Here is an 11,922-nt window from a genome sequence, read left to right as displayed (position 1 = left end):
CCATGTGTGATGTTAAGACAAATATTTGTTTATAGGAAATACACTTTCATTTTTATCTCTTCTCACATGTACTGTGAGAAGAGATAATATGTTTGGGCAAACTTAGAAAAACATATCATATAGATCAGATACAAGCAATATAGTGTATTTTTTAGGATATTAGGCTAATATTCTACATGAAATGTGAAAGGTCAGCTAATTACTGTGAAACCGGATTTACCTGTTCTGCACAGGCCTACACATTCACATTCACACAACACAATACCCACACCTTGGCCAATGGCCATATTAAAGGACTTCCTATCAGTGTAACTCAGTCATAAACGGCAAGGTGTAACTGGAGCGGCTGTTGAGTTGAATGGAGTTCAACAGACCCAAAGGTATGGTGATCTATGCACTTTTAGTGACTTTTGCGCACATGCCTTTATAGATTACCGACATACTGTATGTTTAAAGCTTGATGTGGTCTAAAAATGTAATGAGTCTCGTTCTTTAAGTATGTTCCCCGGTAAAAGTAACAATCATTTCTCATTATCACCAACTGTATATTCCACCCCGTTCTACTTTAAGCGTAATTGGAATTTGTAGATATATGACATTTGAAGCGGTGAGCTGTAGTTTAAAGCTGTACAATTATTTGTATTTTTTGCAGTCATGCAGGGGCGTGGTCCAAATACATCTGAAGTAAAAATCATGCAATTCTGTACTGTTGTTGTCAGTCAACATGCAAAATGAATTTATCTGTTACTTATTCTACTTAGAACAGATAATATATAGATGTAGTTAATTTGGTTTGTGCATTATGGCTACAAATGTACTCTGAGGTGAATGCATCATTACATGGGATGGAGTACAGTGTGAGAAATAAGGAAGTGCATCAGATAATGTTTTATCCATAATATTAAAACACTTTTATGCCATTCATACATGATCAGTACCTATGCATTTTTGATAATCTGGTTATTGTTTTTTGTATTGTATTTAATATTGTTTGCACTGTAAAAGCCTCAGTATGTAGGTGATTTGTACAATAGGATAGGTGATTTGTACAAGGCTAAGACAATATAGTACAATATATAGTACAATATAGTACAATACAGTACAACCCATGCAATACAATAAACATATTGATTTGTGAATGGAAAATATAACCGTGTAGTAATCTATGCTGGTTTGTGTAGCTCCAGGGGGAGGGCCTGGAGATGGAGAGGGAGGACAAGTTGTCCTGAGCACACTGGATGAACTCCAGCCTGGGAGGAGTGAACGGAAGCTTGAAGAGCATTGTGGGCTAGCAGGGCTGTCTTCAACCGACACCACTAACGCAGCCAAGACAGACCCCAAAGCTCCTGCAGGAGGATCTGGAAAGGTATGTAACGGAGGGTCAGGTTCAGTGGCAGGACTGCGGAGACATTGAAAGTAGGCCAAAAATGTTGTGATCGGGGGAGAATGTGGTGCACGTTTATATTGAGGGTGTAGTCAAAGACTTCACAAGAAAAGTAATGATAGGTCAAATAGTAACCAGCTAATAATCTGAAACCTAACCCTGTACTGAAATAAATGCCGGTGCATGTGTGCACCATGAAAACAATAATACATTTACCATCTAATTTTACTCCGTCATATCCATTTGTCAGTTGTAACAATTACAGTCTCTCTCTCCTTCAGGTCGACTTGTACTTAATCCACAGCTCCACATCTTCAGACAGCGAGGAGGAGGACAAAGGCAAGAAGGAAAAGAAAAAGAAGAAGCTGAAGAAGAGGAAGAAGAAGGTGAGTCGCCTAAGCGCTTCCAGTTTGAACATCCCCTACTTGGAATGTACTGCTTACTGGAGGCTCGCAAATGTGGTAAAAGAGACCCGGACATAAATGCAGTGTCATGTCAGTGTGCAGTTTCAGAACTGTGCGCTCTACACTAGTCATTTAAGGTGTAGTCGCTCCACAGCTGAGGGCTGATCTCCAAAACCTATTTTGTATTTTGCAATGGTGCGGTTCTCAAATGGGTCAGCAGGGCTTACTCCAGTCAGGAATACCGATACGAAAAGTGGCAGTAAGGAGAGGGGAGTGGCATTAAGTTATTGCAGAGTACTGTAGATCACAAGCATTAAAAACCCCTGTTAAGTATTCCTGTGGTTGTCTCCAATCATTTATACAACATGACAGTTATCTATGAATATTGGTCTTTAATAGTGGGGCATTCTGTAAGACCCTTAAAATATGCAATAGAGAAGCACATTCATTACATTCACTCATGAAAGGTAAAGCATGAAATAACCAAATAAGTGAAGTATCTACTGACATGTACTTTACTGGTGTCAATTATGCAATAACCTTTTCTTCTTGTACACAGGATTCCAGTTCATCCTCTTCCTCCTCCTCCTCTGACAGCAGCTCTTCAGACAGTGAAGTAAGCTGCGCAAATCTGACCTAATCTGACCTAATGTTCATCATCATTATATCAGATCTGAGCTTGATTGAGCGTGTCTTGTGCGTTGGAACCAATAGAAGAACAGTCACAAAAGAGTGAACCCTGCCCATCTGGCACTCCAGGCTAAAGCTGCCTGTTTGGAATGAGTCAATGAACAAACAGAGAGAGAGAGAGAGGACATTTTGGTTGGATTGGGCCATGTGTTTAGTTTTAGACAAATATCTTGTTCATGCGAAGCCAAAAGGAGACTTGAATCCCCCAATGAAACAATTAAAGTGAAAGGAAGCCTAATTGGTTTATAGAGCGTGTCTTGGCAACGCTGGTATCTACCCTGAAACCAATCCATTGTTGTTTTCATCCTGGGAATACTCTTGCCAAGCGCATCCAAATTATGTCCCTTGCCATGACACACAGCTTTATAAAGTCGATGTAGTATCGTCTTACTATGTCACATTGGGCTGGGCAGTTTTTACTTGATAAAAAGTGACTACTGTAATTGCTGATGTGAGCTTTATTTAGTCTTACTCTTCTCACTTTTAGATGTGCAATCATTTAGATTTATCTTTCACTCAGAAAAAAACATGCCATCACATTTTTGGGGAAATTAGGCTCGGAAAATGAATGCAGCGGTTTATTTGAATATATAATCAGTTTGAAGTAATGTTTGTTTTACGATTTGCTTTGATTATCGAAAGCAGGTACTTTGATTCCACAATAGAAACTCAACCGCCAGCGTTGTATGTTGGTCTGGAACAGCGGCACTATGTTCTGTCGGCGTTAGTAAACAGGAGACACAGGTTTGCTTGCTTGAGATATATGGGGTTGAAAGACTAGCTGAAAGACTAAATGCCACAATGAAACCCGTATGGTAGGCATGCTGTGACCTTCGGGACCCAAATCTAAGATAGGCATAGGAAACACACCCAGTCATAACCTGTTGAGCTGGTGCCTGCAAGATCAGGAAGTGAAGAGGTCGTAGGGATTTGCTTTCTATTTGGACTATACACCGATATGATCCGCACTCTGCAATAGCAGTAAACAAACAAATATGCATAAGGTGGATGTACATACAGTACCACTCAAAAGTTTGGACACACCTACTCATTCAAGGGTTTTTCTTTATTTTTACTATTTTCTACATTGTAGAATAATAGTGAAGACATCAAAACTATGAAATAACACATATGGAAATATGTAGTAACCAAAAAAGTGTTAAACGGATCAACATATATTTTATATTTGAGATTCTTCAAAGTAGCCACCCTTTGCCTTGATGACAGCGTTGCACACTTTTGGCATTCTCTCAACTAGCTTCATGAGATAGTCCCCTGGAATGCATTTAAATGAACAGGTGTGCCTTGTTAAAAGTTAATTTGTGGAATAATAGTGGCTACTTTGAAGAATCTCAAATTAAAAATATATTTTGATTTGTTTAACACTTTTTTGGTTACTACATGATTCCATTTGTGTTCATAGTTTTGATGTCTTCGCTATTATTCTACAAGAAAATAGTAAAAAAATAAGAAAAACCCTTGAATAAGTCTGTGTGTCCTAACTTTTGACTGGTACTGTATATGTGAATGGTGTGTGGGTGTATGTATGTGTGTGTGTGTATAAGTCATTTTATTAGTCATGAATAACAAAACAAGGATGGATACACCTCACAGGTGGAATAGAATGACTTATACACACGCACAGAACCCATCCTTGTAGATGCTGAGTCATCGTGCTTGTTTATTTCTGTTGAATGTCATAGATTAAATCTATGTTTACTACCCAAGTGTCTAAAAGTATCAAGGCACAAGGCGAGACCCAGATGCAGACACAGGAGGCAGATGGTTGGAGTCTTACAATGTTTATTAATCCAAAGGGGTAGGCAAGAGAATGGTTGTGGACAGGCAAAAAGGTCCAAACCAGATCAGAGTCCAGGAGGTACAGAGTGGCAGACAGGCTCGTGGTCAAGGCAGGCAGAATGGTCAGGCAGGCGGCTACAAAGTCCAGAAACAGGCAAGGGTCAAAACCGGGATGACTAGAAAAAGGAGAATGCAAAAAGCAGGAGCACGGGGAAAAAATGCTGGTTGACCTGGAAACATACAACACGAACTGGCACAGAGAGACAGGAAACACAGGGATAAATACACTGGGGAAAATCAGCGACACTGGAGGGGGTGGAGACAATCACAAGGATAGGTGAAACAGATCAGAGCGTGACAAAAAGTACAGAGATCTAAAATTTACTTTCGTCCTACCTGTCAGTGTATGTTTTGTTCTGCTATGTTAACATTAGATGAATAAGTCAAACTCGCAGTGAGACTATCTTCTGTCTGTCCTTCTGTAGGATGAGAAGAAGAAGAAGAGGAAGAAGAAGGCAAAGAAAGAAGGTGCTGGGGATATCATAGTACATGATGCAGCCTTCATATCTGAGCCTGGTGAGTGACAGCTTTGTTTTGTGTGTTCGGGCGTGTGTACTGAAGGCTACGAACTGTTCTAAATGACCTACTGTGTTTAAACACAAATGACCCCACCTTGTAACCAAATATTACACCTACTGTACCTGCCTACTGCTCAAGTGACACATTCACCTCAATTCACATTATATGTATAGATACCATGTTAATGGCACCATTTTTTAATAATTAAGCAATAATGGAAGGAATATGGGTATATGAGGCGAGGGTGGGGTGGGTGGATAGGTGTGTAATCACAGTCCAAAGAGCATGTATTGAGTCAAACATTTGATTGTAATTTTGTTGACTTTGCACCACATCACAGATTTTATCCCTAGAGGGGGTGGCCTTATTTGTTTTAAGATCAAGTTGCAAGAATGAAAGCGAGGGCGTTTTATCTGACCATGTGCACTGTTTATGTTCAATCAATCATCTTTATACAGAAACACCACAAAAACACACAGAACACTGATAATCTTATAAATATTATATTATTGTTCACTAAAACATATTGACTGTTTTTTTGCAGGGCTCGAAGGCTTCACTGATCTAAACAACGAGGAAACAAAGAAGAAAGAGGATGTGAGTGGGTTTTCATAAAATGTATGATGTGATTTCGTATCATCACCATGGCCAATTTCCTTTTCCAGAAGTTACAAGCCAGAGTTTGCACAGTAACAAGAAGCAACATTAATACTCTACATCGCAGAGGAAGTCAGCGTTTACTTTAATGTTACCATGGCAGGATTTAGAACATGCCTTTTTGTCCCTTCCTCTTAGAATTCAGGCTCAGACAGTGAAGAGGACAAGAAGAAGAAGAAGAAGAAGAAGAAGAAGAAGAAGAAGAAGAAGAAGGAGAAGAAGAAGAAGAAGAAGAAGGTATTGTAGCTCCCCTGTATACATACAGGTGGTAACGTGTGAAATGTCTCATGAAAGAGCTCCTTTTCTATGTTCCTGTTTTCTGTCTCTCAGGATTCCAGCTCCTCTTCTTCATCTTCCAGCTCATCCTCCTCCTCAGACAGTGAGGAGGAGAAGAAGAAGAAGAAGAAGAAGAAGAAGAAGAAGAAGAAGAAGAAGAAGAAGAAGAAGAAGAAAAAGGTTTGATTCAACATGAGATCAGGTAAACGTGTGGTGCCCATCTTGTCGACACAGCACACTAACGATTAGTTTGAATTCTTTTTCAGGATTCCAGCTCCTCATCTTCATCCTCTGATAGCTCTTCATCCTCCTCATCCTCGGACTGCGACGAGGACAAGAAGAAGAAGAAAAAGAAGAAGAAGAAAAAGAAGAAGAAGCAAAAGAAAAAGGTAAGAACATTTCTCATTACACCAACGTGGCTAAACAATGTCAAAGTGTTATAAACAGGATATCAATCCTCTACCAAATCAGCAAATCTGACTGAAACCTTACAACATGACCTGACTTTATTGTGAAACATTTACCTGACGTCCTGACTCACGGACATTTCTCTTCTAGGATTCTAGATGTTCTTCTGACAGCGAGGCAGACAAAAAAAAGGTAATATACAGTACCAGATTAGGAGTTCTAGCGTGTTGGTAGCATGTCAAAAACATTGAAAGATGTTTTCAAACTGAGTCTAAAGCAATTTCTGCTTTGCAATCACTGTAGTGTACAACTTTAATTCATTTTCTTTTCAATAATAAAACTGCCTTATTTTGCCATGTTATTCCCCCTACATAATTAACAGTTCAATTGCTATCCACACCTCATTTGTTTGCAGACTACACATAAGTTAGTGCAATGAACAGCAAGCTCTTAAACAGCAGGCCAGCACTATTACCGAACCAGACACACCAGCAAGAACAGTTCTTTTCCTCAATGCATGAGGCCTAACTTGGCCTACTTGCATGCGCTTGCCCAGAAAACCCTGCAAGAACATACTGTAGTTACATATGTTCTGTTCTGTTGTGTTTGGGAGCAGGGAGAAGAGGCAGACGGACAGGGCAAGGATGAGTACAGCTGTGCTGCTGGCGTTTCAGCAGCTGGTATGTCATTTCTTCTTTTAAAATGTCACAACATGTGTTTTCACAACATGTTCAGCTATTCTCATTCTGGATACTTTCTTTGGAAACATTGGCCATTGTAAACACAGCATCACATCAGGTCTTCATGTTCATTTATATCAGGTCATTAAACATGTCCACAGTGGACAACAAGAAATGATGACCCAAAATATGATTCTCTGCAGGTGACGAGGGTGCTGGACTGGAGGGTACCCTGGGACAGAAATCGGGCAAAGAAAAAAAAAAGAAAGATGAGAAGAAGAAGAAAGACAAGAAAGACAAGATGAAGAAAGACAAGAGAACGGACAAGGTGAGGTCATCGAGGTGTATGACAACAGGCCTTTCGAGAGTTTTAACCTTGAAACATATCATGTACTGAAGCAGAAGTGGTCATAATAAGCATGATTAGCTTATTTTACATGTATTTCTTAATCTATATCAACTGTTAAACTCTGAACGGTTGTTTTGGACCCGGTACCGCGTCCGCTGAGCTTAAGTGGTACCCACTCCGTTGAAAGAGTCGGTGTTCCTAATGTTTCGTACAGTCAGTGTATATTTATTTAGCATTTCCTTGCCTGCTGTTTCTCTGGCTCTGCAATAGTCACGTTGTTAATGTATAGAATCCCATGTATAGAATCCCATGGTGTATCCGAATCCCACGGTTATTACCTTCTAACAGTACTAAGCGTGTGTTTGTAAGACTTCTAGTTTTGAATTCAAAATCTATCTAATGAAGGTAGTTTACAAAATGTGTCGCTTAGAAAGTGTCAGCAGAGGGCGTCAGAGGTGAACAGGTTAAAGTTACAAAGGAATTCAACCTCTCACGCTTTCTCAGGGCTCTGCGTCTGAGAGCGATGACGATGACAAGGTAAAACACAAACATATCTACAAACGGACACTCCTCTCCTCACTTTGAATTGAAACTCTCTCTGTATCCACTGAATGACTTTCTCTGTCGTAATACCCTCTCCCCAATCACAGTGCAAGAAAGACAAAGCAAAGGAGGGTGGTGCATCAGCTGAATGGATTTGTAAGTAAATCAAAAAAGAATTGTCTCAGAAGAGATATGGAGATTATGAAGGGGGAATCTTGAGGATGATAGTCTTTTTTCCCGTGACGAAAGGTGGCAGAGATTTTCCTGAAGGAATGGAAGCTGGAAATCTGAGTGATGACGAGAGAGAAGGAGGCAAGGAGAAAGAGAAGAAGAAGAAGTTGAAGAAAAAGAAGAAGGTACTCAGTTCCCACTGGCTCCCTGTGCTACAGTACAGACAACCTTTCCCACAAGTATTTAGTTGAGCTGTGTTATTCTGCCATCGGACTTGAGCTCCTCTCCAAAAGTGTTATGTATTGAGCTCATGTAATGAATTATGTAATACAGCTACAATACCCTAATGAGTGCTTTTTTCAATTGAAGGACTCTGGCTGTTCATCATCCTCTTCATCATCTTCATCCTCTGACAGTGAGGATGATAAAAAGAAGAAAAAAAAGAAGATGATGAAGAAGAAGAAAGCTGAGGTTGGTGGTTCCAAACTATCAGCCACATTGTATTCTATGGTATTGGTGGATGGTGCAATGCTCCACACTGTCCCCATATGACTGACATATTGGACACCGTTTTTGCCACAGGATTCCAGTTCTTCATCTTCCTCCTCCTCGTCTTCGTCCTCCTCTCCCTCCTCATCCTCTTCTGATAGCGAGGAGGAAAATAAAAAGAAGAAGAAAAAGAAGGTGAGAAAGCGATGTGTTGTATGATTTAACATAAAAAGAAGCATATTGTTTTTGTTGACTCACTGTTGACTCTGGTCATTTCTGTATCACAATAAAACTGTGTAAAACCGTACTAAACCTTTGGCCATCTATAGCCCAATGACAGACCCTAGAAAGTTGTTAAGTACTTCATAGTGACCTTTTTTTGGTTGTTGTCCCTCAGGATTCTAGTTCTTCATCCTCTGACGGCTCCTCCTCCTCTGACAGCGATGATGACAAAAAGAAAAAGAAGAAGAAGAAGATGAAGAAGAAGAAAAAGGTAAGTGTAGCAATTTAGCAATGAAATGTTGTATGTCCATATTGCTCTAGTTACTCCATTGGCTATTGCATCCCTTTGGCTCTATCTCCTCAGCATTACAGCATGGAAGCAAAGGCAGACATGTTACAAAGCGTCTTCTTCTTTGGAAAATACAGGATAGATGTCTGATTAAAGTTTATGTCTGTTTCAGGATTCCAGCTCTGATGATTCAGATAGCGAGAAAGACAGGAAGAAGAAGAAGAAGAAGAAGAAGAAGAAGAAGAAGACAAAGAAAAAGGTGAGTGCCGATGCATACAGATGTTATTTAGGAGAAACCCAGTGGGCAGGGTTATGGTTAGAAGCCCACTGGTAAGTGAATTAATTCCACTCTCTTCATTTTTCTTTGACAGGGTTCCTGCTCATCAGACAGCGAAGACGATAATAAGAAAAAGAAGAAGACGAAGGATAAGAAGGTACGTTGTTCTATTGTCTGTCTTGGGGGAGGGTCTTTACAATTTTGAAAGATATTGGAGATATCAAATGAAACTTTTATTGTGTGTCCAGGACTCTGACAGCGAGGAAGACAAGAAGAAGAAGAAGGACAAGAAGAAAAAGAAGAAGAAGGATAAGGTGTGTTTTCAATTGTCCTGTATTGGGGAGGGTCCATTTTTTAAAGAACAGTTCATTTGAGATATCTAATCATATCTGAATGACCAGCATATTTCTATTTGTGTCCAGGACTCTGACAGCGAGGAAGACAAGAAAAAGAAGAAGAAGAAGGACAAGAAGAAAAAGAAGGATACGGAGGTAGGTTTTTTATTGGCTGTAAAACAAAATAATAATTGAAATAACTGTTAATTAGAGATATCTAATGACACCTGAATGACCAGAATATGTATTTTTTGTGTCCAGGACTCATCTGACAGCGAGGATGATAAGAAGAAGAAGAAGAAGAAGAAAAAGAAGAAGGTATCTTTTTTAATTGACTGTCTTAGAGAGTGATCCTCAAACTAACGACAGTAACAATCAGAATGTGACTGTGGATCGTTTCTCCTGTGCACCCAGGATTCTGGTTCTGACAGCGAGGAAGATGAAAAGAAGAAGAAGAAGAAGAAAGACAAGAAGAAGGATAAGAAGAAGAAAGACAAGAAAAGGGATAAGAAGAAGAAAGACAAGAAGAAGCAAAAGGTAAGTAACACAAATGTATTTGGAAGTTATTTATGAGCCCCTCTATGAGTTATGAGCCCAATGCACATAGTGGAGGCTAATAAAATAGGATAGTATTTCATCACCATATACTGTATTTATGTGTGTAGGATGACTCCTCATCTGGAAGTGATGATGATAAGAAAAAGAAGAAGAAAAAGAAGAAGAAGGAGAAGAAGAAAGAAAAGGTAAGTCTCCATAAAGGTAAATGTTATTTGGAGATGCACAACAGTGAGGTGAACACTGGAATCTGATGGACCACGTCCTCTGTTTGCCCTGTAGGGTTCCTCTTCTGGAAGTGATGATGATGAGAAGAAAAAGAAGAAAGACAAGAAGGTAAATGTTATTTGGAGATGCATATGATACTGTTTGGAACACTGTCTTTCCTCCGGAAGTGAGAAAGACAAGAAGAAGATACAAATAAGGGAGACAAATTCCTGGTAGAGTTTTGTTATGTATACAAACATGTGATACCAAAATAGCTTATTGACTCATTCTCCTTAAATTTATACTGGTATTTTTTGGGGGTCACAGGACTCCTGTTCCGATGTTGAGGGAGAATCTAAGAAAAAAACAAAGGAAGATGACAACAAGAAAGAGGTAGGTACAAGGTAGTGAATATCGGAATTGTATGCAAAGAGAAAGCCAAACCCTCATGGTTTTCCCTGGTGTAGTCCAATCATCTCCTCAACGTCTCAGCTCTAAAGCAGGTATGTAGGACAGTTTTGAAGTAAAAGCCACTCATAGGTACGTGTCTGTGAGTATAGTTTCATTTAAACATATCAGTTCCATTCTAATATTATCTCATTTATTCCCTTTTAGGATGGACCTGAGAATGAAAAGTGTGGAGAGATGAAAAAGGAGGGGAAATATGTAGGTGGCTTGGTGATGGGAGGAGGGTGCATGGATAGCACACCATCTGACGAGGGATCAGCTATTCGCCCGAAACCCACCCTGAAGTTGGAGTCTTGGGGGCCGTCGGCAGACCCCAGACCCAACACTCGCTATGAGTCCATTTATAGCCCCTCGCACTCTCTCAGTCCCAGGGAGAGCAGCCCCTCCCGCCCGCCACGCAGTCCCTTGGAGGCCCTGATGCGGAACCCAACCTGGACCAGCGACCGTGACCCACTGACCAGGAGAGGACCAGCCAGCAGCAGAACCACACTGCTCAAATCCAGTGATCTGCTCAGGGGTCCTAAGCCTTATCAGCCGTAATTAACATGGAGATTGGAAAAGATAGGCCAAGATGATTCATGCTCATTACAATCAGGCTGAAACATGATCAAAAGGAATTGTCAGAAATAAAAAAAATCATTTCAATAGGTACATTTTTGTGAATCTCTTTTCCAACTGAAGCTGGTCAACTTTTGCAATTAATACACTTTTGTCTCTCTGGAAACCTCACACGTGAGTGACATGCAATTTGTTTATCTAAAGTAAAGTGAGAAGTTTGAAAATAATTGACGTGTATGTGTCTGTGTGTCTGTGTACACATCCAGGAATTTCCAGCATTGTTCATGCAGGCTTAGCTGATCAGATGCACTATACTATGAATGTAGTTTGAGGAGTTAGTGAGGTAACTTTGGTCAACTCTGAGTTCAATTTGGGATAACCGGTACCATGAAAGTGGCTCACCTTTAAGCCAATTTGGTAAATCTGCTTCAGCGCGCAGGCTAACTCAGGGCTAACTACAATTATCTTGAATGAAGTGTCTGATGTGTGAGTTGAGGACCAATGAAATCAGATTCTCTGATTATATATAATATTATATAATATCATCATCCACTTCATTTGAGGAAGAAAACTGCTTAAAT

At 40.0% G+C, this 11,922-nt stretch overlaps 1 protein-coding gene across 1 annotated transcript; it reads left to right on the top strand.

The window, feature by feature from the left end:
- The first annotated feature begins 358 nt into the window (after nucleotides 1–358).
- On the top strand, nucleotides 359–11,518 carry LOC120018652 (cylicin-2-like). The gene is made up of 21 exons (XM_038961850.1): nucleotides 359–380; nucleotides 1,182–1,366; nucleotides 1,666–1,770; nucleotides 2,348–2,404; nucleotides 4,764–4,854; nucleotides 5,402–5,454; nucleotides 6,815–6,878; nucleotides 7,082–7,206; nucleotides 7,732–7,764; nucleotides 7,878–7,926; nucleotides 8,020–8,126; nucleotides 8,828–8,923; nucleotides 9,313–9,375; nucleotides 9,467–9,532; nucleotides 9,641–9,709; nucleotides 9,815–9,871; nucleotides 9,968–10,090; nucleotides 10,219–10,296; nucleotides 10,391–10,444; nucleotides 10,643–10,708; nucleotides 10,931–11,518. The coding sequence occupies exons 1-21, from the start codon at nucleotides 359–361 to the stop codon at nucleotides 11,321–11,323; spliced, it is 1,956 nt and encodes a 651-aa protein (XP_038817778.1). The 3' UTR covers nucleotides 11,324–11,518.
- Nucleotides 11,519–11,922: the final 404 nt, after the last annotated feature.

Source organism: Salvelinus namaycush, chromosome 23 (assembly GCF_016432855.1).
Source record: "Salvelinus namaycush isolate Seneca chromosome 23, SaNama_1.0, whole genome shotgun sequence".
Lineage (NCBI taxonomy): Eukaryota > Metazoa > Chordata > Actinopteri > Salmoniformes > Salmonidae > Salvelinus > Salvelinus namaycush.
The sequence above is the reverse complement of the archived record's forward strand: the minus strand, read 5'-3'. Positions and strand labels throughout refer to the sequence as shown.

Excerpts from the sequence above, each read along its gene's own strand:
- LOC120018652 (XM_038961850.1), top strand. The coding sequence starts at position 359 with ATGGAGTTCAACAGACCCAAAG. Across the intron at positions 2,405-4,763 it reads GCAGCTCTTCAGACAGTGAA|GATGAGAAGAAGAAGAAGAG; the intron begins GTAAGCTGCGCA and ends GTCCTTCTGTAG. Across the intron at positions 4,855-5,401 it reads AGCCTTCATATCTGAGCCTG|GGCTCGAAGGCTTCACTGAT; the intron begins GTGAGTGACAGC and ends GTTTTTTTGCAG.